Source organism: Geotrypetes seraphini, chromosome 5 (genome assembly GCF_902459505.1).
Source record: "Geotrypetes seraphini chromosome 5, aGeoSer1.1, whole genome shotgun sequence".
NCBI lineage: Eukaryota > Metazoa > Chordata > Amphibia > Gymnophiona > Dermophiidae > Geotrypetes > Geotrypetes seraphini.
This window is the reverse complement of record NC_047088.1, coordinates 205012773-205039562: the sequence shown is the minus strand read 5'-3', so window position 1 is coordinate 205039562 and position 26790 is coordinate 205012773. Positions and strand designations below refer to the sequence as shown.

Here is a 26790-nt window from a genome sequence, read left to right as displayed (position 1 = left end):
TTTAATGCATAGTGTTCGCATAGTGTGCAACCCCCCACATTGTAAAGAAAACTGAACTTTTCCTGAAAAAAATCAGAAACAGTTCTGTTTTCTCTACAATGTGGTTAAACTAAATGAAGGATAGTGGACCCCAGGCACTGCCCTATTGTCTCAGATATGGTTAAATTAAATGGAGGGTAGAGGCCCTCAGGCACTGCCTTATTGTTCCAGTGGTCAGTCCCTCCCTGTGTGTATACAGTATATGTGTCTTTTTCTGTATGCGTGTGTGTGTGTGCCTCTATGTTTGTAGGTATCTGTATGACTTTGTGTGTGTGTGTGTATCATCTATGTGACTATGTGATTATGTCTCTGTGTTCACGTGTATCTCTGTGTTTTTCTGTATGTGTATGTGTGCCTTTGTTTCTCTGTATATTTCTGTGTGTCTTTTAATGTGTGTGGGGGTGGGGGTGGGGGTGGGGTGTGTCTGTCTGTCTATCTTTCTGATTGCGTGGATAAATGAACAACAGATGGAGCCTCCCTGAGAGATGCTATTGCATGAATGAAAGTTACATGCCTATAAGACAAGCTTAAAGTACACATTTCATTGTGTAATAAGGAAATAAAATTAGACAGGGTGTGATCATTATATTATGGTGTAACATGGTTCTTATTTTAAATGGGTGACTCATCTGAAATTTACTATCATCTGTAAAATCATCTTGCACCTAATTTCTATGTATGAAATTTGATATTACAAACTGAAAATATTAACATATAAACTATCGCTGCATGTTCATTTTAGCATCTTACAAACTTCTACAACAGAATCCTTTTATAGCCACTCTTTATTCATATTGATTTATTATTATCACTAGTTTTTTTAGCCCGTTACATTATAGATGTGTAGACTTGGGCATTTTTTCTTTCTTTCTTTCTTTCTGTATGTCTTTCTTTCTTTCTCCCTAGCCCCTTTCTTTCTTTATGTCTGTCTCTCTCCCTGGCCCCTTGTCTGTCTGTCTTTCCTCCCCACTGTCTGTCTGTCTGTATTTCTTTCTTTCTGTCTATCCCCCCTGTCCAGTAGGAACCCTTCCCTGCTCTTCCTGCCCAGCATTAGCCCTTCTCCCTTCCTTGTAGCTCCCCACTGTCCAGCAGCACACCTTCCCTGCTCCCCCTGTCTAGCAGTAGCCCTTCTCCCTTCCTTTTACCTCCCCCTGTGAAACAGCAGCATTTCTCTCTGGTCTTCCTTCTCCCTCATTCCCTCTGTCTCTCCAAAAGGGTGCTGCTGCAGCATTCCCCCCGCGGTCTCACACAGCCATCGGCAGTGTTTCTCATTCCCCCCCCCCCCGGGTCTCCCACAGCTGTCGGCAGCGCAGCATTCACAACTCGCTGCTCCTTCTTGTTTCGGTCCTTCGTCGCTGTCGGGTCCCACCTACTTTCTGTTTCCGTGAAGGCAGGACCAGGCAGTGAGGAAGACCCGAGGCAAGCAGGAGCAGCAAGTTGAAGCCTCCCTCCCTGCCCTATCTTCCTTCAATGCTGCCCTATTCAGGAAGCAACTTCGGCCATGCTCCGGGGGCTCTAACACTTTGTTTGTCTGCTTTGTTTCTCCTCCCTCCCCTCGTCTCCGGTTTCGGAGGAACAGGGTCGGGAAGCCAGCAAGCACAGCATAGTTAGAAGTCAGCCGGCGTCAGAGATCAGGAAATCAGCTGAGGCAGGCACTGCATGGCCATGGATCGCAGACCCGCCAACTTTGAAGTGCACATGTGCGCTAAGGGAATTATTATAGCGGATTACAATTATAATTAATAGTAGTAATATAACCTCTGTCTGCATATTTAGCTGTATACACAGGAAGGAGAGTGCAGGCAGTTTCCTATATCAAGTGATTAGGATATAGGGCCAGCCTGACCATTGGACAGACTAAGCAACTGACTAGGACAGCACAATCTGGGGGGGTGGCGGAGATCAGTATCAATATGGTTGTCAGCATGTCTACAGAAGACTTACCACTGCCAGCAAGGAGCCTTGAGAATCTGCACACAGCGAAGGCTTGATGGTCCTACTCCCTTCAAGCTTCCTGTTTTGGAGGCAGTGGGACATCTCCTATCCTTCTTCTCTCTGTATGTGACCTTGAACCTGCGCGACACACAAATAGATGATTATTTTAGATTAGATTAGTTTAGATATTAACCAGCACTCTCCTTCACTAATTTACCCCCACTGGTTGAACCTCTCCTCTTCCCTGCCTCCCATCCTGAAGTGTTCAGAATGCCTAGTCAAATAAGGAAGATGGTAAAGTAGGATCAACTGGAAACAATCCACAAATACAAATTATCCCACCATGGAATGTCAAATATAGGAAAGGAGGGTAAAGGGTCTCAGAAACCCACTTGATTTAACACAAATGTATGGTATCAAGACTAGATAGGTTAGAGTCTCAATCATTGACTCTTGTCTCCACCTCCTCTCCAGTGTTTTATTTAAATCTTACTGTAATCAATAAATTATATGCTCCAATTTTTCAAAGAATTTATAACAGTAAGTATTTTCACATATCTTTAATGTGTAGAGGTACTAGCCTGCCCCGATGGGACCCATTTCGCCATAAAATGGCTTTGTCAAGGGTTCTGATGACACTATTTTGGAGCATTAGTCCTCATTTGGGGGCTAGGATTTTTAACTGCAGCCCCCAAATGAGGAAGAACGCTCCAAAATGGCAAAATGGGTCCCGTTGGGGCAGGCTAGTGACTCTGCACAGAGGAGTGTGTGGCGCAGTGGTTGGATCTACAGCCTCAGCACCCTGGGGTTGTGGGTTCAAACACCGCACTGCTCCTTGTGACCCTGGGCAAGTCACTTAATCCTCCATAGCCCCAGGTACGTTAGATAGATTGTGAGCCCACCGGGACAGAGAGGGAAAATGCTTGAATACCTGATTGTAAAAACAAACAAACAAAAAAAACCGCTTAGATAACCTTGATAGGTGGTATATAAAATCCTAATAAACTTGAAACTTAAAGATAAGTGAAAATACTTACTGTTATAAATTCTTTGAAAAATTGGAGCATATAATTTATTGATTACAGTAAGATTTAAGTAGAACACTGGAGAGGAGGTGGAGACAAGGGTCAATGATTGAGACTCTAATCCATCTAGTCTTGATACCACACATTTGTGTTAAATCAAGCGGGTTTCAGAGATGCTTTACCTTCCTTTCCTATATTTGACACTCCAAAGTGGGATAATTTGTATTTGTGGATTGTGTTCAGAATGCCCCCACCCCATACACACACAAAGTGTTCAGAGGCTTGGCTTCCTTCCCTATTCCCTCAGTATGACACCGACATGGTATTCAGCATCTACAGAGGACTGATCTTGGCTAAGGTTACCATATGTCTCCAGAAAAAGGAGAGTGGATTGAGACATCCAGGTTTTACTTCTGTTGAAAGTAATGGAAGTAAGGAAAACAGACTGAGACATCTGAGTTTTATTTCATTGAAAGCAATAAAAGTAAAACTCAGAAGACTTAATCCGTCCTCCTTTTTTCTGGAACCATATGGTAACCCTAGCCACGATGAGTCTTCTGTAGACGCTGAATACCACGTCAGTGTCAGGGAAGCCAAGCCTCTGCACTCCTACTGAACTATACAGACAAGGTCATAACAAGATAAGTGCTTTCTTTTTGATTTTTAAGCGATTTGCTTTATACATTATAGGAGGCAGGAAGGGAGTGCTATGATGTATCTAACAACACCTTATTTGATTCACTGTTGCCGGTGCTAATTGGTGTTAATGTGACAGCACTATTATTCATTATTATTTACTGAACACTTTGGGGGTTTTTTTTTTAGCTCAAATGTTTTATTAATTTTATGAAATAAGTAAACAAAAGGTATACAAATGCTAACTTAAGACAACTATCCAGATTTATATAGGGATGTTTTTAGTGAGTATTTATTGACATTGTTTGAAATCCTTTTGAGAGTTGTCTCCTATTTTTGTGGTGGAATTGAGTAACATGATACAATGTCAGAAATAAACACATTAAAAGAGCACAGTAGAATCATAACAGAGAAATACGATATAGACTTTTGCATTCAGATGTTGGATTGCAAGAAACTGAAAATTAACATAACATAAGGACATGAAGGAATAGCCTAAAGGTTTATGGTTTAAGTTTATTTAATATACCACTCTTCCTTGGGCAACATCAGAGTGGCAAAGTGGTTAGTGCTACAGCCTCAACACCCTGAGGGTTGTGGGTTCAAATCCACGCTGCTCCTTGTGACTCTGGGCAAGTCACTCAATCCTCCATTGTCCCAAGTACCTTAGAAAGACTTTGAGCCCACTGGGAAAGATAGGGACAAATGCTTGAGTACCTGATTATAAACCAATTAGATAACCTTGATAGGCAATATATAAATACCAAAATATATAAATTATTCAAAAATAACAAGACCACAGTAGACAAGGAAATAAGGGGAAGTGTGTTCTGCCTTTTTGTGGTTACACATTCAACACAAAAGGGATTAGGATTTGATATACTGCTTGGACAAGATGTATTAAGCGGTTTACAATCAGGTACTCAAGCATTTTCCCTATCTGCTCCAGCCAGCTCACATTCTATCTAATGTACCTGGGGCAGTGGAGGATTAAGTGACTTGCCCAGGGTCACATGGATCAGAGCAGGGTTTGAACCCACAGCCACAGGGTGCTGATGATTTAGCTCTAACTTCTACACCACTCATGTGGACTAGCCCACGTGAAAGCAACTGATGCAAGCACTACTAAACAAAATTAATTACACATCCAATATGTAGCTTTGGAAAAAATCTTTAATCCGACTTCCCTTTATTGTTCAGCAAGTTTAAAGCTCCACTTATGTCAATTATGTCAAACGTGGGCTGGATAAATAAAGACCTGACTGTGAAAGGCATTGCCCCATTCGTTTCATAATAGGTGGTTTGCATATATGCAAGTACGTACTTGGTGATGAAGAATTGGTTGACTGGTGCAAGGTCATGTGGAGTAGTGCTGGGATTTGATCCCGTGGCTTCTCAGGGTGGAAGCAGTGGTTCTGCCACTGGGCCACTCCTCACCTCTGTTAAATAGTAAGAAAGCAAAAGAAAAGAGAAAACATGCAATCAATGAAAACCAGCAGACTCTAGAGGGAAGAGATCTAAATTTTAGATAGACTGGCTCCAATCGAATATACGTAACTAAGAAGGGAATTCCATGAGAAGGGCGAGATGCAGAAGAAAGCTCTATTCCTAGTGATTTCATAGAGCATTGGGCTGAGAATCAAGGAAGGCCAGTTTAAAGCTCACCATGGCTCTTTATGACATTGGGCAAGTCACTTAATCTTAGATTATGAGCCATCTGGGGACAGGTAAATACCTGAACATAGCTCATTTTGAGCTACAGCTGAAAAAGCATGAATCAAATACAAATAAACTGAGAGATTTCTCTCTCTACCCCCCCCCCCCCCCTGTTTTTTATAAAGCCATGCTAGTGGCTGCTGCACAGCAAAAGCCCCAAAGCCCTTTAAATCTCTATGGCAGGGGTAGGGAACTCCGGTCCTCGAGAGCCGTATTCCAGTCGGGTTTTCAGGATTTCCCCAATGAATATGCATTGAAAGCAGTGCATGCACATATTCACACGCACATGCATATTCATTGGGGAAATCATGAAAACCCGACTGGAATACGGCTCTCGAGGACCGGAGTTCCCTACCCCTGCCACAGAGGCAGCCGCTAGTGTGACTTTGTACAAGGAGCAGGGGTAAGTTTCTAAGTTCATTTCTTATTTGATATACTGCCCATGGGCACAACCATCTGAGCAGTTCACAATCTAATCATGTACTCTTAAGTATTTTCCCTATCTGTCTCAGCAGACTCGCAATCTAGAGTACCTGGGGCAATCGAGGGTTAAGTGACTTGCCCAGGGTCACAGGGGGTGGCGCTGGGATTCAACCTGCAAACTCAGGGTGCTCTCCATATTTCTGTGGGAATTATTTTTTAATCATATTTTGGTGTTTCAGAAGGAATGCCAGTTGCATCGCTGTTTTTCAGGAAGTACATTTTCTACAAAAGAAAAAAAAAAAAAAAATTATAAAGAAGGTCAGTAAAGCTGGCTTGCTCCTAATTTCTTTCTTTTAACTAAGTCATTAACCTGCCAAGAAAAAACTGCCACGCTTGCTTTTTCTCGCTATGAATTTTCTGAGACTGTAGAGGAGACTGGGGTAGTGCATGCTTAGCTTGGCAGTCTCAGAACCACAATACTAGTCACGTCGTCATTGGTGCACAATTTCTGATTGGTTTTTAGTTATTTATAACATCTACAAATCTGCACTTCATCATGTTCAATTAAATGGAAATTGGATTTAAAAAAAATATACACAATAGAGGTCCATCCCTGCTTTTAATCAAACTCCAAGGATTCTTATTTGGGGGGAAAACTGGTTTGCCATCCACATTGTGTGAGCAGACCCTTTGAAGTCAGAGCCCTAAATGGTTCATTTGTGGTTAACCTCTCATTATTTATTAGTGGCGTTTTCCTTTTCGGTTTACATGACAGGTGTGAAGCAAGTGTACCTGTTGAATTGGACCTCACCCTCTCAAACACACAGTGACACCTAGATAATAATAATAATTTGCATGAATCATACAGGTTACGCATAGAAACCGTGATAGAGTAGCACTCTGCTGAGCAAGGCTCATGACATAACCCTGCTCTTATTAAAATGCTTCTCTAACTGACTGAGATAAAGGTTGTTCTTCTGTGCAAGGTACTTCCTCAATTGGTCTGAGCAGGAAAAGGGAAACACTATCACAGAAGCAGTTTGTTAAACGGATCAAATTCATGAAGACACACTAGCTGTTCTGAATCAGGTAAGAGAGTATATCATAGGTTCGTTTACTGTCTTTTTCTTAGTGCTTAGGTTGAATGTTCAGGGTGGAAGGTGGTGCAATAGCATAATCTCAGAAATATGTAAAGATTTTAAATGTGTGTGTGTGTTTAAGAAACTGTTTTAAAGCAGAACAGGGCCTTATCAAACCATAAGAAAAATTTAAAGAGTAACAATATAAATACTACCTATAATCAAAAATAATATTACTCGTCAGAGATGGACTGCGTTCCCAAGATAATCATTTAATACAAAAAGGTGGAGAAAAAGCCTCAAATTGCATATATACTCAGCAATCAAAAATTATTCAAAGCTGCATAATTTCTTTTCATTGGCAAAAAACTCCACCACCGTCAAAATGTAATTATCAATTGGGTACTATACACATCACTGTGCACAGGGAAAACCAAAAAGTTTACTTAGCTTGAGAGCATGATTCAGTTAGATGCCGTCCCAGACGTTGAAAACACTTGCCCAGACTATAGAAATATGACGGCTCTTAGATAGAAGTCCAGAACTCATGCCTCATCCATCAAACAAGTGCCTTGTTTCGCTTCAGTAAAGCTTCTTTAGGGATTGAACATTTCTGCTGCCCTCCCGTGCACACCAGCACAAGAATGGCGTACTGCTTAAAAAGAAGCCCAGGAACCATTTAAGGGAGCACTTCCAGGTCATGACGTCACATCAGCTGTCAATCTACCATAAAACGCTACCCATTCCACCCGCTGATTCAGCCCATTAGGCCACAATGTATCCAGGAAAAAAATCCAGCACTAGTCATGCTGGTACAATGTGTGCTTCACATCACCCCTCCACGATGTTACAGGGATATGTTCCAAAACAAAACACACAAATTCATTAAAGTTATGCAGTTCTTTTGTGCAGTGGCAGGTTAAAATATCAATTTCCTTTTTATGGGTTATGTTAGACCTATGCTCAATCAGCCTAGTTTTCAAATTTCAAGATGTGTGTCTCATGTTTTCAACGGCTGGGATGGCGTCTAACCGAACCATGCTCTCAAGCTAAGTAAACTTTTTGGTTTTCCCTGTGCACAGTGATGGGTGTAGTACCCAACTGATAATTACATTTTGGCTTTGGTGGAGTTTTTTGCCAATGAAAAGAAATTATGCAGCTTTTAATCATTTTTTATTGCTGAGTATATAAGCAATTTGAGGCTTTTTCTCCACCTTTTTGTATTAAATAGTTATCTTGGGAACGCAGACAATCTCTGGCGAGCAATATTATTTTTGATTATATGTAGTACTTATCATACCATACCATATAGTTTCTTATATCCCACAATTTTTAGCATGGAATCATTGCGGCTTACAATAAGATTGGAATTAGTTATCACATTAGAATTAGGTTCTAGAGAGCATATTGGATAGAGATCTGTCAACTATAAGGAGAAGATTGAGACTGGTTATTATAATTAGCAATTAGATTCTAGGGCAGTGTCTCGCAAACTTTGTCGAGCTGCGGCACACTGAACGTAGTGGCCACGACTCGAGGCATCCTGAAGTGCGCAGATGTTGATGCGATGACATCATGTGCATGTGTAACATCATCACATCGACGTCCATGCATGCGCAAAAGCCCTCTAGACGGGCTCTGAGCCACCAGTGGGTGGCTGCTGGAAGGGAAGATGTGCGGAAAGAAGGAGAGGATCTGGCAGTGGCTGATTGCCTACAGGATGTGCCTCTCACCACGAGAGGCATGTCCTGTAGGCAATCAGCTGGCGCCAGTGCCTCTCCTCCTCCCCGGCATCTTGCGGCACACCTGAAATCTCAGATAGCACACGGTTTGCGATACACTGTTCTAGAGAGTGTATTGGATAGAGATTATTCATTACAGGGAGAAGAGATATGTCTTTAACATTCTCCTGAAGCTGTAATAGGAGGGGACCTGACATAGATACAGGGCAGTCCATTTTGGATTTTGGGACCCAAGGATTCAAAGGTGGTCTCAAATAGTTTCTTCCGTTGAACCTGATAAGGGGAGGGATAGTTTAAGATGTTGCATCTTTCTTGTGGTATGTCTGATACTAGTCCGGCAGTTTTTACCATAAATCGCTTTATAGACCATGCAGGCGATCTTGAAGAGACTCTTTTGTTTCACTGGCAACCAGTGCAATTCTCCCAAGACTGGACTAGCCCTCTCAAATTTGCCTACTCTAAAAATGAGTCTGGCCGTGGTAGAGTAGCTGCAGTCTTGAATTCTTTCTCAGTAATGCCATAGTACAGGGGATTACAGTAGTCTAGGTATGGTAGCAAGACAGCCTGTGCTACAGTTCTAAACTTAGCTTGGCTTAAGAGGGAGCATAATGTTCTTAGTTCGCTTAGTCTGAAGAATAATTTGTGACCAGGGAGTTGATCTTATCTTCGAAGGTTAATTGGGATTTGAGAGTGATTCCCAGGATTTTCTAAGTTTTTTACAATTTTGAGCATCTCTCCATTGGACAGTACCAGATCTGTGGGTGGAAGAGAGTTATAGATCCCAAACCAAAACACTTTGGTCTTCTGTTTATTTAGTTTGAAGAAGTTTTTTTGTATCCATGTGCTCAGGTCCTCTGTAGTCCATGCTAGGTGTTGCAGGGTGTCTTCAAAAGTAGAAAGTAGAAAGATGTCATCTGTGTAAGAAAATGTGTGGATATAAGGGGAGGAGAATCTTTTTGCTAGGTCTCTTAAGTACATGTTGAACAAAGAAGGAGACAGCAGAGATCCTGGTGGCACTCCACAAGAAGCAGCCCATTTAAGGGACCTCTTATTTCCCATACTTACTTCGTAAGTCCTGTTTCCTAGAAATTTGGCAAACCATTTCAGGACAAGTCCATGCCTAATTCATTCAATTTTAGGAGGATTAGTGAGTGGTCTACCTTGTCAAATGCAGCAGAAATGTCAAGCTGTAGCAACACGGATTGTCTACCCTTGCATAAATATGATTTTACCTTTGATGTCAATTCAAGAAGTAATGATCCTGTGCTGTGCGACTCCCTGAAACCAAGCTGTGAACTGTGGAATCCATCAACCTGGTTTAAGAAGTCTGTCAAGTGTATATTGACACAGAATTCTAATAGTTTTGCAGGCCATAGTATCCCTACAACAGGCCTAAAGTTTTCAACTTTGAACAAGTCTAATCCCATTGCCTTAGGTATGGGGTTCAGGGCGATGGCAGATATAGTTCTAGGAAACGTGCCACTGCCCAAGCATATGTTAACAAAGTTTGTTAGCCAATAGAGAAATCCCAGAGACGTGTGCTCTAGCATATTGGATGGGCAGATGTCCAAACAGCAGAATTTTTTTTTTAGAGTTTCCTTAGTAAATCTGAGATATTTCAAGGAGTAACAGGGGAGAATTTATTCCAATTTCTGTTGGCCAGTGTTCCTTCTTCTTTACTGACATTTACAGAATCTGTTTACTACTACTACTACTACTACTATTAATTATTTCTATAGCATTACCACACGTACGCAGCGCTGCACAGAGTCACAAAGAATAAGAAAACAGTCCCTGCTCGAAAGAGCTTACAATCTAAACAGGCAAGACAGACAAACAGGATGTCATGGATACAGTTAAGGGGAACGGTTAATCAGCAGGCTGGGTTGGAGGGCAGAGGAATAGGGTTAAGGATTGAAAGCTTTTTAAAAAAGGTGGGTTTTCAGTCTGCTTTTAAACAAAGGAATGGAAGGGGCTTGACAGACAACACTATCATTTCAACACTATCAACCAAGATGTGGGTAAATGTCTCTCTGATTATCCTGATCTTTTCTTGAAAGTAGTTTGCTAGATTGGTTTCATCAGGTTCCAGTAAGATGGTATTGGATGTTACATCTTTGGTAGAGATCAAGGATGTAGAAACCTTTAAAAGGCTTTTGGATGTGTTCCCTGAACTGGCTATCAAGTTATCCTAAATATGCTTTTTTTATGCTTCTGTTGTGGCTAACTTGTATTGTTTTATTTCTCTTCTCCAAGGAGTATAGACTCCCTGTGTTGATGTTTCCTCCACAGCCTTTCTAGACTTCTTGTTTTGGTTCTTAAGGCTATCAGCAATCCTGAAAACCTTGGAGTTAAAAAAAAATATATTTTAGTTTAATACTTCTGGTTGGAGCAATCTTGTCTAAAACTGATGTTGTAAGGTCATGCCGGGAAGTCACGGCTTTATCTACAGCTTTGAAAGAAATTATTTATATAATATGAGTAGGCCTCCGCCTCTCTTTATCTTTCTGGGGCAATGAATTACTTTGCATACTGGCGGCATAGATTAATTAGGACTGGGGCGTTATTGTCAGGAATCCATGTTGCTGTTATGCATGCTATTCCAACCTGGTATCTAGCTATCAGATCACTCAAGGCTGATCGTGCGTTCACATATACACACTCTACTGGTGTGTAATCTCCTCTGAGGGTAATTGTGAGCTGCATGTGTCCATTTACACCACCATGTGATATGTTTGAGCAATATTTGAGAGATTCTTCAAATTCCTGAAGAATCTCAACCACCTTTAATTATTTTCTTATTCTTATTTATTCAATTTTCTATACCGTTCTCCCAGGAAAGCTCAGAACGGTTTACATGCGTTTATTTAGGTACTCAAGCAGTTTTCCCTCTCTGTCCCGGCGGGCCCACAATCTATCTAACGTACCTGGGGCAATTGGGGGATTGAGTGACTTGCCCAGGGTCATGAGGAGCAGTGTGGGTTTGAACCCACAACCTCAGGGTGCTGAGGCTGGAGCTTTAACCACTGCACCACACTCTCCCCCTCGCACATATTACTCCAATGAAGAAGGAATTAACTAAGAATCGGGAAGACTCTAACTCACAGATGGATATCCTAAATATATGTATCTATAATCTTAGAGATTTCTGAGATTCAGTCAATTACTTTGGCAACATTGGTTGTAGTTTTGGCACTTCCCTCAGATAGAACATAAGAACATAAGAATTGCCACTGCTGGGTCAGACCTATAGTCCATCGTGCCCAGCAATCCGCTCACACGGCGACCCCCAAGGTCAAAGACCAGTGCTCTAAATGAGTGCAGCCTCACCTGCACGTTCCAGTTTAGCAGGAACTTGTCCAACTTTGTCTTGAATCCCTGGAGGGTGTTTTCCCCTATAACAGACTCCAGAAGAGCGTTCCAGTTTTCTACCACTCTCTGGGTGAAGAAGAACTTCCTTACATTTATACAAAATCTATCCCTTTTCAACTTAAAATATATATAAATGATATCCCTTTCCTGGCAAGTTTGGTTAGGATTTATCCAGGTGTAACCAAAGATACTGAGAGAAGAGAAAAATTATTCTTAAACCTGGAGTGCTTCAATTAGGAGCCACGGGGGTTTTTTTTCCCCTAAAATATCCTTGTAAATGACAATCAAACATGTATTTTTGAGCTGTCTCAGCTTTCCTCTTTCATTAGCAGTAGGAAGGTTTTCAGGTCACTGGAGGGATATGTAGCTCTGTAAGTTCACAAGTAAGATATTTTCCTGGAGTGATTTAGTGCTGCAGTATGTTTAATTACTGAATTATATAATTTTCCTTTTGAGTTTTGGTCTCCTATGATGCTGTGGACTTGATGCTTTGTAGTGCTTTTTCTTTCCTACTACTCACGATTTTTATTTCCTAAAGTGAATATTTCTTCTTGATTTCTGTACAAGTGGTCATAGCTTGGTTATATTCTCGAACATTCAAATAAAAAATATAACCTAATAAAAACTATCTTAATAGAAAACCGCAAAGTTATAGCTCATAAAGAATAAACAAAGTACTGTGACTAGAGAAAAGGAAAATATGATGACATCTTGATTTTAGAAGCCTTATTCATGTTTCACACATGGATGTCTCAGCGTTTTATGTATTTAATTTAAAAATTTATATACCGCATAAAAACTATGTGGTTTACAAAATGACATGCATACATATTAAAAATGCTAAATATGGTTTGACAAGACAAACACAATAAAACATTAACTAACGATATCATTATTAAAACTTTCTTTTAAGTTCATCCTACAAGATGGAAAGACAAAATCCCATAAAAACATTTACAGGATGGGAAAGAATTAACAGCAAATAGCATTAGCACATAAAATTAAATTCACATCTACATAACTATTCTGAACTAACCACTAAGTATACATAAATGTGAGGATCGTGTGGAATTAGGCCTGTCTAGGGAGTAGCTGTGTCCAGGATATCTCAGGGGCATGCTGCACCAGTGATACGAAGCAGTGATTCTGGTTAGCGTATCAACATGCAGACAACCAAACACAAATGTTGCTCTTTACCAGCTATAAAACATGATTAGATGCCAGTATCACTTATCAATATGAATGCTTTTGTTGCTCACTGAAGGAGAGCTGTGTAGAGAGTCCATGAAAGTAACTCCACCCAGGTATTACCCCTTCCAAACTTCCTCTGTTCACATTTATGCCCTGTACCCTCTCCCCAACCCACATGTGCTGTCCTGAAAACCCATCCCTGACCCAGGGCTGCCCCAGTCTCTGTCTATGCCTGCACTGCTGCCTGATTGGTTATAAAGCAACCTGCTGTCGTTGACTTTGATTAGTCATGAGTGCAAGTGATTGTTTTGGGTTTATGTGTTGCTATATGTATCTGTGAGTGTCTGTGTGCTGGTGTATTGAGTCACATGGTGCTGGTGGTATAATTCACCAGGTGTGTGGTGGTGGGAACAAACCAGCTTGTGGTGGCAGAAGTCTGTAGCCATGAATCACCAAATTATGTGGACTATGCCCTACTGCTTAAGGCAGAGAGGAGAACCAACAGAACACATCCCTAACACCGAATATATAGGCCTAGGACATAGTTCCCTAACCTCACTGATGAACAGTGTCTCTCCTGGTTTCACTTTGTTAAGGCAGCCATACACTGTCATAGCCAAGAACTAGAGCCCTTCCTCTGCCTCACCACTCACTGGGGTCAACTGGTACCCACATACCTCAAGATCACCTCAGCATGTCTTTATCAACATGGCCAATTTCCAGCCTGTACCAACTGTGCGTGCAGGCCTCAACCAGTCTGCCCTCTCATTCTGCATCACACAGTTCCTCACAGCCTTTCTCACACACACACACACATTGAGGATATTGCCTTCCCACACTGTGCAGCTGAAGCAACAAACAGTGACGTTTATGAGGTAACCCATTTAACCTCTTTCCTGGGTGTCACCCAAAAGGTATAGAGCCCACATACCACAACAAAAAGCCCTATCAATCCCTCCTCCTGTCATGTCTCCTACATCCAGACTCACTCAAAGATATAAGACAACTTTGAAAGCAGAGATCACTGGCAGCCGGCTTCTCGGTAAATCTTGCACCTACCACACTCGTACACCTGTTGCACTAGTAATTGGATGCCAACAGTCAATTATTGGTGCTAATTCCTATGTGCTGTTCTATAAAGATGTGCATCGGAGCAGCACAGAGCATTCAACGTGCTGGCCGGCGCTAAAAATCTCTTCCGCACTTTGGTAAAAGGGGGAGTTAATTGGCAAAAATACTCTTAATAGCTTCAACAACTGTTTTTTAAAAAATGTAATTGAGTGATAGGCGCCTATCCAATTCTATAAAAGATAGGCCCCTATCGCATGGCACTTAGTGGCATCTAATGCTTATGTGGGAGTTTCTATGGGCGGAGCGTGAGTTAGGCACCCAAACGTCCTAATCCCTCCCGTTTCCCCTCTCACCCCCTCTTAGAATCATCTCATCAAAATTGCTTTAGACCTTACGCCTTCAATTGTATTCCTTTACTGGAAAAGTCCAGCTATCTTTTTTGTTATACTAGGACCAACTTCTTTAATTGTATTTCTCTTCCTGGAAATGTCCAGCTATCTTTCTGATGTAATCCGCTTAGAACTGCAAGGTACAGGCGGAATATAAGCATGCAATGCAATGTAATGTAATGTAATGTAAGCGTGACTCTCCAAAAACTTAGGGGCCTGTAATGTAGGCCTTTAAAACTGTCACCTACATTTCAGGCACCTAAGTTTTTACATAGGCACTGCTAGCTGCGATTCAGTAAATGGAGTCCAAGGGCTCCTTTTACTAAGCTACGATAGCGGTTTTAGCGCACGCTAGACCTTAATGCCAGCATTGAGCTAGCGTTAGTTCTAGCCACGTAGCGCGGGTTTAGTGCGTGCTAAAATCCTGCTTGTGCTAAAAAAACGCTATTGCAGCTTAGTAAAAGGAGCCCTAAGCGTGATTGACATGCAACCGATGCAATTTTTCTAGGCACAGGCCGATTTAGGCACCATTTATAGAATCAGCCTCTCAGTGCAAAAGAATAGAAGGCACCCATCTAACTGCTGGGCTGTTATCTGTATCAATATTGGTGAGTTATTTAGTTATTTAAACTTGCTAATGGAATAGGTATACCTAATTTAGGTGCGCTAGCGTTTTTAGCTTACGCACCAGATTAGCGCGTGCTATAGCATGCGCTAGCCGAAAAACTACTGCCTGCTCAAGAGGAGGTGGTAGCGGCTAGTGTGCGGCCTTTGTAGCGTGTGCTATTCCTTGCGTTAAGGCCCTAATGCGCCTTCGTAAAAGGAGCCCTTAATATAAAGGGTTTTAGGATTATTTTACTTTGTATATTTTATGCTTTTAGCTTGTGTTTGTTTCTCATTGAACTGTAAATAATTTGTAATTTATAGTGAATTATTTGCTGATGAAAACACACTGTGCTGACTAATTTCACTGTTGGAAAATCCCCAGACAAAACTAAGGGCTCCTTTTATCATTCAATTTACCGCGCATTCAATTTACCGTGCATTCAACCACCTTCCGCGCTAGTCACTAATGCCTCCATTGACGAGGCGTTAGTTTTTAGGCTTGCCGCGGGGGTTAGCGCGTGATGAAATGTCCAACGTGTTAACCCCCATAGGGCGCCTTGATAAAAGGAGCCCTAAGGCAAAAGATGTTAAGACCCTCCAACCAATTTGATATCTAGCTTTTAATATGTTTTATTTTCTCTGTTTATTTCAGAAAGCAGTAACCCAATACTGTCAGCGAAAATGTTGTTGTATGTGTTGCTCTGCATATCACTTTGTTATCTAGCATGGAAATTAAGAGACGGATTACGAATTGGAAATACCACAGACAAATATATTTTTATTACTGGATGTGACACAGGCTTCGGAAATTTAGCTGCAAAGACTTTTGATAAAAAAGGATTTAAGGTTCTAGCTGGGTGTCTGACGGAAGCAGGAGCTGCGTCACTGAAAGAAGCAACTTCTGAGCGCCTTAAAACAGTGCTGCTGAATGTGACAAATGCCGAAAATGTTAAAAAGGTGGCTGACAGCATTAAAGGTGAAGTGGGAGAGAAAGGTAGGTACTATAGCATTAGATTTGCATTGTGCCAAAAGTTATTACCTGCAATAATCCAGAAATATCACATTTTTTGAGATAAATAACTCCCTCCTTTACAAAGCCACGCTAGCGTTTTTAGCACTGGCCACAGAAGTAAAAACTCCAATGCTCATAGGAATTCTATGAGCATCGGAGTTCTTACCACCGCAGCCGGTGCTAAAAACGCTAGCGTGGCTTTGTAAAGGGGGGGGGGGTAAATTAATTCATTGATAATAAAGATGGTAAGTGAGACCCACTGGAACAACTCCAAAATAACAAAAAGATCCCACTATTTAAAGGTGTAAAAAAAAGGGGAGAAAAAGGATCTCAGAAACCTGCTTGGTGACAGGGAATAAACCGCAGCCAAGTCTGACAAGGTTCCACGTGAACCCTTGAGAAAGCCAGCAATTCTTGTGAAACGTGTACCTTCGGGCTATGGCTGCCTGCAAGATTTGAGATAAGTAAATTTTGAAGATACATTGAACAGTAATTCAAATGAATATAGTTTTAAGAGAAGACTCAGTGGAGAAGAATTTATTTAAAAAAAAATTAATATTAAAAGGAAGAAAAAATCATAATAAATATAAAAGAAATAGAATAAAAAAGGAAGGGTGAGGTTTTTCAGGATCAATGAATGAAACGTGAAACCTTGTCAGACTTGGCTGAGGTTTATTCCCTGTCACTAAGCAGGTTTCTGAGATCCTTTTCCTCCCCATTTTTACAACCTTATGCTTTGAACAATGGGATCTTTTTGTTATTTGGGGGCAAATTAATTACTATTTTGAAAATTGAGGAGCATATGGTGTTTCACTCATACACAGTAGATATCAAAAAGTCATATGCTAGATATGTAACCCCAGTCTAAGTAGTCACTAGAATCCCCAGGGTGTCTAAAGTTAATCCTGACTAGAGCAATACTATCAGAGGAGCACCCAACATTAATGAAAAACAATTTTTGGAGAAAAAAAAGACCTCAATTAAAGGGCTTCATGGGTCTAAAAAAAACCTCCAAAATCGGTGCTGTTGACTTGGTATTATATTCTTCAAGTCTTCAGTTCACACCCTTATGGGACAGTCCCAGAAGACCATTGACAATCAAAATGTGCTGTAAATCACAAAAAACACAGCATTGCTATTTATAGCCAAAACGGAAAGGAGCACTTAGCTTCAACACAGGATCCAGCAATGTTCTGCTTTCTGCTGGTCCGCTCAAAATCCAGGCTAAAGATGTCCCAAAGTAAATTAATTACAGATACTGGCCCAAATTCCCTTTCCCCATGTCCAGCATCTAATAGCCATAGTAAGCTTTATTCAATATATTGCAAAAACAAGAAAATAACTAAAGTCCCCAGAATGGCACCCAAACTCTACATATGGCACTTCTGAGATATGTGTACAACTTAATTGACTACGAAGCTGTTAAAAAAACATCAATAATTGGATGCTAACAAACATCCTATATAATAAAGAGCTAGCCGCGCATGCGCACTCCTATTTGCGTGTTCTGTGCGGTGTAGGTCTGTGGCCGCAGGAGTGCGCATGCGCGAGTCCCCAGCCTTGGCCGCGGCTTGAGGCGTATGCGCCAGTTAGCTGCATCTGGCGACAGGAGCGGCTCTGGCAGCGGATGGCGGGAGGAGGGCTCATGGTCCTGCCGCCGCTGCCGCTCCTGTTCACAGCGGCCTGCACGTCGCCGACTCACCCCCCTCCCGCAACAACCGCTACCGCTCCTGTTCTTCCCCTCCCTCCAGTCACCGCTGCCATTCCTATTTAAAACGGCCTGCTGAGGTTCGCGGCCGGCTGTAGCGAACCTCGCAGGCCGCTCTCCACGTGGTAGCATGTTCCCTCTGACGCGATCGCATCAGAGGGAACATGCTACTGAGGTGAACAGCGGCCTGCGAGGTTCGCTACAGCCGGCCGCGAACCTCAGCAGGCCGTTTTAAATAGGAATGGCAGCGGTGACTGGAGGGAGGGGAAGAACGGGAGGGGAAGAGGAAAAAGAAGGGCCATGGAGCAGGCAGGAAAGGGGGCTGTTCTGGTGGGAGGGTTGTGCTGAGTGCAGATAGTGGAGAGTTGGGCCAACCTCTCCTTCCTCACCGACGCCAAAGAAGCTGCAGGCCCCGCTCCCTGTCGCGCTCAGCACTCACTATTGGCTGAAGGGTGTCGTGTCAGTGCTGCAGGTACAGGGGGATGCTTTTGTTGGAGAGGTGTGCTGGGGGGTAGACAGCTTTGCTCGGGGGGAGGGGGAAGACACAAGGGGGTCAGGGAGAGGGGAAGGGGTATGCTGGAAGCAGACAGCTTAGCTCTGGGGGGGGGGCGGGGGAATGACACAAGGACACAGACACAAAGAATGACACACAGGGGGCCATTGAGACAGACAGAAAGGAAGACATTCAGGCAGCGTCCAAGGAGAGACAGCCAGTGTCCAAGGAGAGAAAAACAAATAAACATAGACAGACAGACAGCGGCCAAGAGAGAGAAAGAAAGAAAGACAGACACACACATCTATTCTAGCACCTGTTAATGTAACGGGCTTAAAGACTAGTAAATACATAAGAATTGTCATACTGGGACAGACTGAAGGTCCATCAAGCCCAGTATCCTGTTTCCAACAGTAGCCAACCCAGGTCCCTAGTACCTAACAGGATCTCAAGTAGTCAAACAGTGATGGACTATTTTGCCAGGGCTCAGACTGGTCGATAAGCTACAAAGAAAGAAGACTGAGTGATTGATGCGGAAAAAGTATATCAGATCATTTTTCCTCTATTTCCCAGACCATCTGAAACTTCTCTACAGCAAGACCTCAGAATTTAAGAAAATAAGGTTATTTTTAGACATTAGTTACTTTCATTTTCATACTTTGTGGAAGTGAAAGCTCAAAATGCAGGAGGTATATAATCCTGGGTTGAGCAGTGAAGCCCCTATTCTGTAAACTGCGCCTTACTTTAGGTGTGCTTTAGGCATCCTTGTGGAGCAACTGGCAATCAGCGGTACTTAGGCACTACATAGGCATCGTGTAGACATCTCTAATACCCTTAAATCGCTCATTATCCACTTAAATTGCACGCCTAAAGTTAGGCACAGTTTACAGAATCTGGGCCTTAGTATGCAAATATTTCATGACAAACCTCTCTGGAAGACAGGGCAGGATTGCATTACACATGTTTAGTATATTTATTACATATTGATTAGTTTAGGCATAGTTTTGATTTTGTTAACACACAAGATTTTTTTTCCCTTCTCTGTATTTTGCAAAAATCTCTATATAGAAGCATCCTCATACAGAACATTCCCCTTTCTTTACAATGGAACTAGACTGAAAGGCTTTCTATGCAATTTGAAGAGAAAGTCTTTTAAAGTCTTTTAAGTCTAGGCCATTCATATTAATGGCCTAGATACCAAGAATACTATGGCCATGCTAACCCAAGTTCTGAACTGCTAAACTAAGGGGATATAAATAGCCTCTCTTGAGAAGTAAGTTATGCATAATGTTATGCATAATGTATTTAAAATTTTAATTGCGATTAATTGTACTCTTAAAGATATGTTATTTTTTTCCACTGCCGCTTTTTGTGGCTCTGGCCAATTCACTTAACTCTCCATTGCCCTAGGCACCAAGAAAACCCCTTAGGGTCCCTTTTATAAAGCTGAGGAAGCACCAATAGAATATGGTGCATTTGTCACAGAAGCGCTACCACAGCTTTTTAAAAGGGGCCCTTGGACTGTGAGCCCACTAGAGACAGAAGACGTACTTATATATAGGACCCTTTTTACAAAGTCGCAGTAGCGAGTTCTGATACAGCAAATGTGATGCAGTCCATAGGAACTGAATGGGCTTTCAATTTTGACTGCTCTGAACGCTTCGTCCGTTCACCAAAGAGTGTCTTGGACTCAGTGACTACTAGCCAAGTGTCCCCTGTGGAAGGCATTTGCTATACACAGCAACTGGGATCCTCTTTGGAACCACTTGTTTTCAGTAAAGACTCGATCATTGGTTGAAAAGACGCCTCCCTTGCCTTTCTGTTTGTCTGCATATATTCCAAGGCGAGGTGCTCTTCTGTTTGCCTATAACACATTTGCCACACAAGAATCACTACTGCAAAAGGATCCCGCAATGTGTACAGAGCTGCACATATCTAATAGCACTATAGAAATGATTATTAGTAGTAATACCAAGAAAAAAGAGTTTTAATTGCACAGTTAATAAGTTTTGCAGGGTGTCTCACTCATTCAGCCAAAAACAACACACATTGACATCATAAACCCAAAAAAGTGGAGAAAAACAGGCCTCATACACAGACCACCGGGACTAACAGTAGCCTAAGCAGTCTGTATCATCACTGGTCTGTGAAAAAACTCCACACATATAGTGTATACTGTATAATTTTTAGTCTCTCATGCATCCATAAGACTTTTATATCTAAAAATATGCTTTCAAGCAGAACGATACTCCAGATTCCTCGGAAAAAATCTTGAGCAAAGATGACCTATAGCTGAGTAACTAAATGTTCAATTCAGAATTACAAACAGATTAAAAAGGAATGAAAAGATAAGAAATACGAAATACAAATTAAAGATTAAAGAATGTAAAACAACCTGCAGAATAGATATAAACAGTCTTGCAGTTTTCACAGCATACTTCAGAAAAGCAAGTCTAATTTTTTTTCAATTTCTCTGCAGGTCTCTGGGGTCTGATTAATAATGCCGGGATCATGGGGAAATTGGCTCCTACTGACTGGCTGACCATTGACCATTTCAGAGCACCCATTGAAGTTAATTTAATGGGCCTAATCAATGTTTCATTGGCTTTGCTTCCCTTGTTAAAGAAAGCCAGGGGAAGAGTAGTGAACGTAAGCAGCATTGGGGGAAGAGTGGCAACTAGTGGAGGTGGATATTTTGTGGCAAAATTTGGAGTAGAAGGATTTAATGACAGTTTAAGGTAAGTTTTTGCCTGGATGGCAATCAATTATACAAGACTATAAGCCCCTAATTTTATAGAAAGCACTAAAAATTGCATGCACAATTTTGGTCATGTTCCCAAATTGTGTGTGTATTTAATTGGATAACAAGCTAATTAGAACAGATAATTATAGTGTTTTAACAAGCAATTATTGTTGCTAATTAAAATCAGTTACAAGTTACATGTGTAAATTTAGATGCAGGATAGAAACATAGAAACATAGAAATTGACGGCAGAAAAGGGCCGCGGCCCATCAAGTTTGCCCATACCAATGACCCACTCCCTGACTTTTACTCCCCTAGAGATCCCACGTGGATATCCCATTTTCTCTTAAAATCTGACACGTTGTTGGCCTCAATCACTTGCTGAGGTAGCTCGTTCCAATGATCGACCACCCTTTCGGTGAAGAAGTATTTCACATAAGTATTTCACATAAGGATCTGTGCCGAAGTTTTTCACATAAGTTAAAAAAGGGGGGGGATGGAAATTGGCAGGTCAACAGCAAATCAGGGACCTTACTTTAAGTAAATAGTGGTGTATCACAGGGCTCCATACTGGGACCGGTGCTATTTAACTTATTTATAAATGATCTGGAAAATGGAACTATGTGTCAGGTGATTAAATTTACAGATGACACTAAACTGTTCAAAGGTGTTAAAACGCAATCGGACTGTGAAAAACTGCAGGAAGACCTTAGGAAACTGGAAGACTGGGTGTCCAAATGGCAGATTACATTTAATGTGGACAAATGCAAAGTGATGCACATTGGGAAGAATAATCCAAATCATAGTTACCGAATGCTTGGGTCCACCATGGGGGGTCAGCTCTCAAGAAAAAGATCTGGGTGTCATCATGGACAATATGCTGAAACCTTCTGCCTAATGTGCAGTGGCGGCGAAGACAGCAAACAAGATGCTGCGAATTATTAGAAAAGGGATGGTAAACAAGACTAAGAATGTTATACAGGCAGTTCCCAAGTTAAAGACACCCAACTTAAGAACAACTCATACTTAAGAACATGTTTGCGGCTTCATTTGATTTCACTGAGTAGTATTTCCAGTGGCATAGATCGGTTATGCACTTTGTAGTTTCTGGTTCTGATATCCTTCAATGGTCCAGTTGAGGTAGGCTACTGTGGGCGTTTTCTTTTGTAGTCCAGGAGGAGGGTTCGATGTAAATACAGATCCAGCTCAGATCACAAGACATAAGCAGAATTGTTTGTAATATGAAGAGAAGATACATTTTTCCTTTCTCCAGACAAAATAAATGGAAAAGATTTGCAATAAAACTGAGGACTGGTGCCTCAACACAGACTGAACAAAAGCCTATAAAAGTTTAAATTGTAAATAAACAAAAAGTGTGGTGTTTAATTTGAGTTACAGGAGCCTGTTGTGAACAGCATTCTTGCTTCTCTGTCTGCTTCCAAACAATTCTCTGTAATCAGGCAGAGTGTCCACATTACAAACAATTCTCTGTAACTAGTCTTTAAGCCCTTTACATTAACGGGTGCTAGAATAGATGTGTCTGTCTGTGTTTCTTTATCTCTCTCTCCTTAGCCGCTGTCTGTGTCCTTCTGTCTCCTCCCCCCCCCCGAGCAAAGCTGTCTGCCCCCAGCACACACTCTCCCCCAAGCAGCCCCCTTTCCCTTTCCCTAAGTGTCTCTCAATTGCCCTCTTCTGTCTTCCCCCTAGAGCAAAGCTGTCTGTCCCCCCCAAAGCAGCCCCCCTTTCCCTTTCCCTATCTCTCCATGGCCCCTTCTGTCTTCCCCCCCAGAGCAAAGCTGTTTGCCCCAAGCACACCCCTCCCCCAAAGCAGCCCCCTTTCCTTCTCCCTGTCTCTCCATGGCCCCTTCTGTCTTCCCCCCAGAGCAAAACTGTCTGTCCCCAGCACACCTCTCCCCCAAAGCAGCCCCCTTTCCCTCTCCTTGTCTCTCTATGGCCCCTTCTGTCTTCCCCCCCGAGCAAAACTGTCTGTCCCCAGCACACCTCCCCTCCAAAGCAGCCCTCTTTCCCTCTCATTGTCTCTCCATGGCCCCTTCTGTCTTCCCCCCAAAGCAAAACTGTCTGTCCCCAGCACATCTCCCCCCCCCCAAAGCAGCCCCCTTTCCCTCTCCCCCTGATTCCGCTTCTTACCTTCCCTCCATCCCAGCGTCTTCTGGCCTGCTCCTCTTTAAAGCAGCCTGCGATCGTGGTGGCCGGCTTTAGCGAACCTCGCAGGCCGCTCTCCAACTCGGTAGCACATTCCCTCTGACATGATCCCGTACATCAGAGGGAACGTGCTACCGAGGTTGGAGAGTGGCCTGAGAGGTTCTCTAAAGTCGGCCACCATCGCAGGCTGCTCTTTAGAGGAGGATCAGCATCAGCGGCAGCGGCGAGTAAGGGCGGGAGGTGTGTTCCCTGACGAGGACGAGGGCAGGGAGAGAGCTTGCCTGGCTTCCATGGTGAGTGATGGCGGGAGGAGGGGAGTGGCCAGAATGTTCCCTGCTGCCGGGTTGGAACACAGCCATGGATCACACACCACGGCGGCAGGGAACACGAAACCCTAAGTGCGCATGCGCGCTTAGGGTTTTATTATATAGGATCAGGCAGAGTGTCCACATTAAATTCCATCTGCCATTTGGATGCCCCGTGTTCTAATTTCTTAAAGGTCTTCTTGTAAATTTTCAGTCTGCATGCTTTTAAACAAAATTGAATAGTTTTATGTCATCTGCAAATTTACCACCACCACCCCTTTAGTAAAAGAGAGGGAGGAGAGGGTTTAATCACATCACTCGTTGTTCCCATTTCTAGAATCTGCTTGAGACCTGAATTGGCCATTATTAGAACCAGGATACATTTTGTTCAGTTAAATAACAGGATTTTGAAAAATCAGATTTCATAGTAGGATATTATGCTTGCAGACGAGACATGAAAGCATTTGGAGTGAAGGTTTCTTGCATTGAGCCAGGATTGTTCAGAACACCATTATCTGATGTGAATAAGGTGTTGAAAGAAAAGATGGACATTTGGAATACCCTTCCAGCAGATGTTAAAAGACAATATGGAAAAGATTATATACAAAGAGGTAAGAACAGCTTGACCATAACTAAAGAATTACAGAAAGGTATGTTCCATTCTCATTTTTTATTTTACTTATTTCCAGTTGAAGAATTACTTTTTGATCTGATTTTATAGACACAACCCCATATAACTGGAAGCACCTCTATATTGACCCTGCAAAACAACTTTGTGAACCTGAGATACTTGGGTTGCATATATGAGCTTTAAAGTTAGTATGTGTGTAGAGTCCTTCGTTATCAGTTTAAATCGGGTTTTACCTTTAAGCACCTTGGCTTTTGCAAAGGTGAAAATCATTTTAAACTGATTTTACCCTATTTCTAGAAAAATAGCCACAGGCCTTTGATGCTTTCCAGCATCTCCTCTTCCTGAAGGCTAACAGTAAGGCATGTACTGGAACTGGATCTGGACTATTCAGGAGCAGTATTTGCACGCATGCTGTAGCCATAACTGTACTGTAGGATGAAGAAGGAAGTTGTTAGTTCAGGAGGGAAACTGGCTTCTACAAAGGGAGAAAAAGCATTAGCAAAAGGCCTGTTATTCAATATAATAGCAAGCGGAGGATATGTAAATAATAATGATGCTTCCAAGGCTTGCTAATGGCTAGTAGTGATCGAAGGCGGGAGGGCATCCTACTTTTTATTTCTTTGTGTCTATCTGTAAACAATGAATGCTTTGCCTTTTCCAGATACAGCAAAAAAACATGAAATTACCGAACGATTTATTAATGAAGACCTTTCTCTGGTTGTGCAATGCATGGAGCACGCTTTAACAAGCCTGTATCCTCGGACTCGTTACAGTGCAGGGAAGGATGCCAAATTTCTCTGGATACCCTTGTCATATATGCCAACATTTGTGCAAGATTTTGTGATCCTGAAAAGCAAAATACAACTGGATGATTCCACTTCTGTATAACAGTTCTATTTTGTGTAAAGACACTGAACCTCTTTTTCCAAAAGGTTCTTTAATACAGACATTCTGTATAATGGAAGTATTAGAATATTTCTAATCAAAATGATTTAATGGTGCTTTGGTTAATACCAGGTGAACATACAGTATGTTACAACTTTGCACTGAGAGATATAGATTTCTATAGTTTAGCTACCTAACATCTTTGTCTTAATTGCTGACTCAGAGAACTTCCTCTTTTACACTGAAAGAAAACCTTCCTCATAAACAAACATTTGTAGCCTGTTGAGGTAGATTCAAAGTCTACCAAATTTATGTAAATGTTTTATAATGGTTCATCAATTCACATCCTGTTGTCTGATCTCTAGTGGGTTAACACCTCAAATTAACCTGGGTGCAGTTTACCCTCCTGCCAACAGAGTGCACTGATTTGTCTTCCATCAAATTTGTTTGTTAGGCCACTGTACATGCTCATAGTGCACTCTGAATGCTTGAGCCAGTTTGATTGCACACAGAAGAAACAAAAGACTTATTTATTTGTTCTATATTTTTGTCTGGGTTTGTCTTCATGCATTATTTTTGTCACTGAGTGGCCCTTTTACAAAAATTTAGGGTGGGCCAACGTATGCCGGTCTGTGGGTCACGAAGCATTTAGCAATTACTAATGCCCATTAGCATACAGTAAGCTTTAATAAAAGGGTCTCTAAATGTTTTCAAAGGAGCCTTCTCTGTAGGAGAATTGCATTACATTTAGAACTGTATAAAACAGGTAGATCACATGTAATAAAATATTTAAATGTTTAAAATATCACTGTCCATACAGATGACTGGTATTTGCTAAGGATCTTGCTTTATTCAAGGTACAATTTGTAGCAAGCAATTCTAATAGATTGCAGTCTATTTATAGGCTTTTAATCTATAATGCAGTAAGGGGGCAATTCTATTAAGTGGGTGCAGTGAGATCTTATTCTATGAGTATGATGGCATGTATGCATCCAGATTCCATTGCAGAATATTTTTTATTATTAATTATTATTATTTATTCAATTTTTTACACCGTTCTCCCAAGAGAGCTCAGAACAGTTTACATGAGATCATCCAGCTACTCAAGCATTTTTCCCTGTCTGTCCTGGTGGGCTCACAATCTATCTAATGAACCTGGGGCAATGGGGGGATTAAGTGACTTGCCCAGGGTCACAAGGAGCAGCGTGGGTTTGAACCCACAACCCCAGGGTGCTGAGGCTGTAGCTTTAACCACTGAGCCACACTCTCCCCATACTGCACCATACTGCGTAACCTGACATTGGTGCCCCTTATATTTATGCATCCATAATTACACCAGCTATGGACCTGGGTCCTGAATTTATAAACGGCGCCTAAATCGGTAGGCGCTTGGAAAAATGGTGCCTATAGCACGTCAATCAAATTTAGGCACCGTTTGTAGAATCACACCTAGTGGTGCCCAACTCGATTCGATACGTGTCATAATATCAAGCGCCGATATATTAGACCAGGATTTTCTTGGCCTAGTTTACTGGCACCTAACATTGACGCCTACCGGCACCTAAGGCAATCCACACCCAAACTCCACCCCTAACCTTGCTCACTTTTTGGCAAACATTACACGTA

At 41.9% G+C, this 26790-nt stretch overlaps 2 protein-coding genes across 12 annotated transcripts in view; one reads left to right on the top strand and one right to left on the bottom strand.

Annotated features, from left to right (window-relative positions):
- Window positions 1-7483, bottom strand: part of ABCB11 (ATP binding cassette subfamily B member 11) — a 174263-nt gene extending 166780 nt beyond the window's left edge. For 8 of the 11 annotated variants that reach the window (XR_004539565.1, XR_004539566.1, XM_033945698.1 and 5 more), the window contains exons 1-3: window positions 5885-7483; window positions 4960-5074; window positions 1984-2112 (exon numbers count right to left, since the gene is read on the bottom strand). The gene's annotated coding sequence lies outside the window, so the exon portion shown is untranslated. Of the gene's footprint in view, window positions 1-1983; window positions 2113-4959; window positions 5075-5193; window positions 5481-5884 lie in introns of those variants that run through there. The other 3 variants (XM_033945699.1, XM_033945701.1, XM_033945700.1) reach the window with 3 other exon arrangements.
- DHRS9 (dehydrogenase/reductase 9) overlaps window positions 1-25959 on the top strand; it is a 114025-nt gene extending 88066 nt beyond the window's left edge. Inside the window, exons 2-5 of the mRNA XM_033945712.1 lie at window positions 15877-16218; window positions 20917-21175; window positions 24096-24259; window positions 24941-25959. Of these exons, the coding sequence (XP_033801603.1) occupies window positions 15877-16218; window positions 20917-21175; window positions 24096-24259; window positions 24941-25167 (992 nt within the window). The 3' untranslated portion in view covers window positions 25168-25959. The remainder of the gene's footprint in view (window positions 1-15876; window positions 16219-20916; window positions 21176-24095; window positions 24260-24940) is intronic.
- The last annotated feature ends 831 nt before the right edge of the window (window positions 25960-26790 follow it).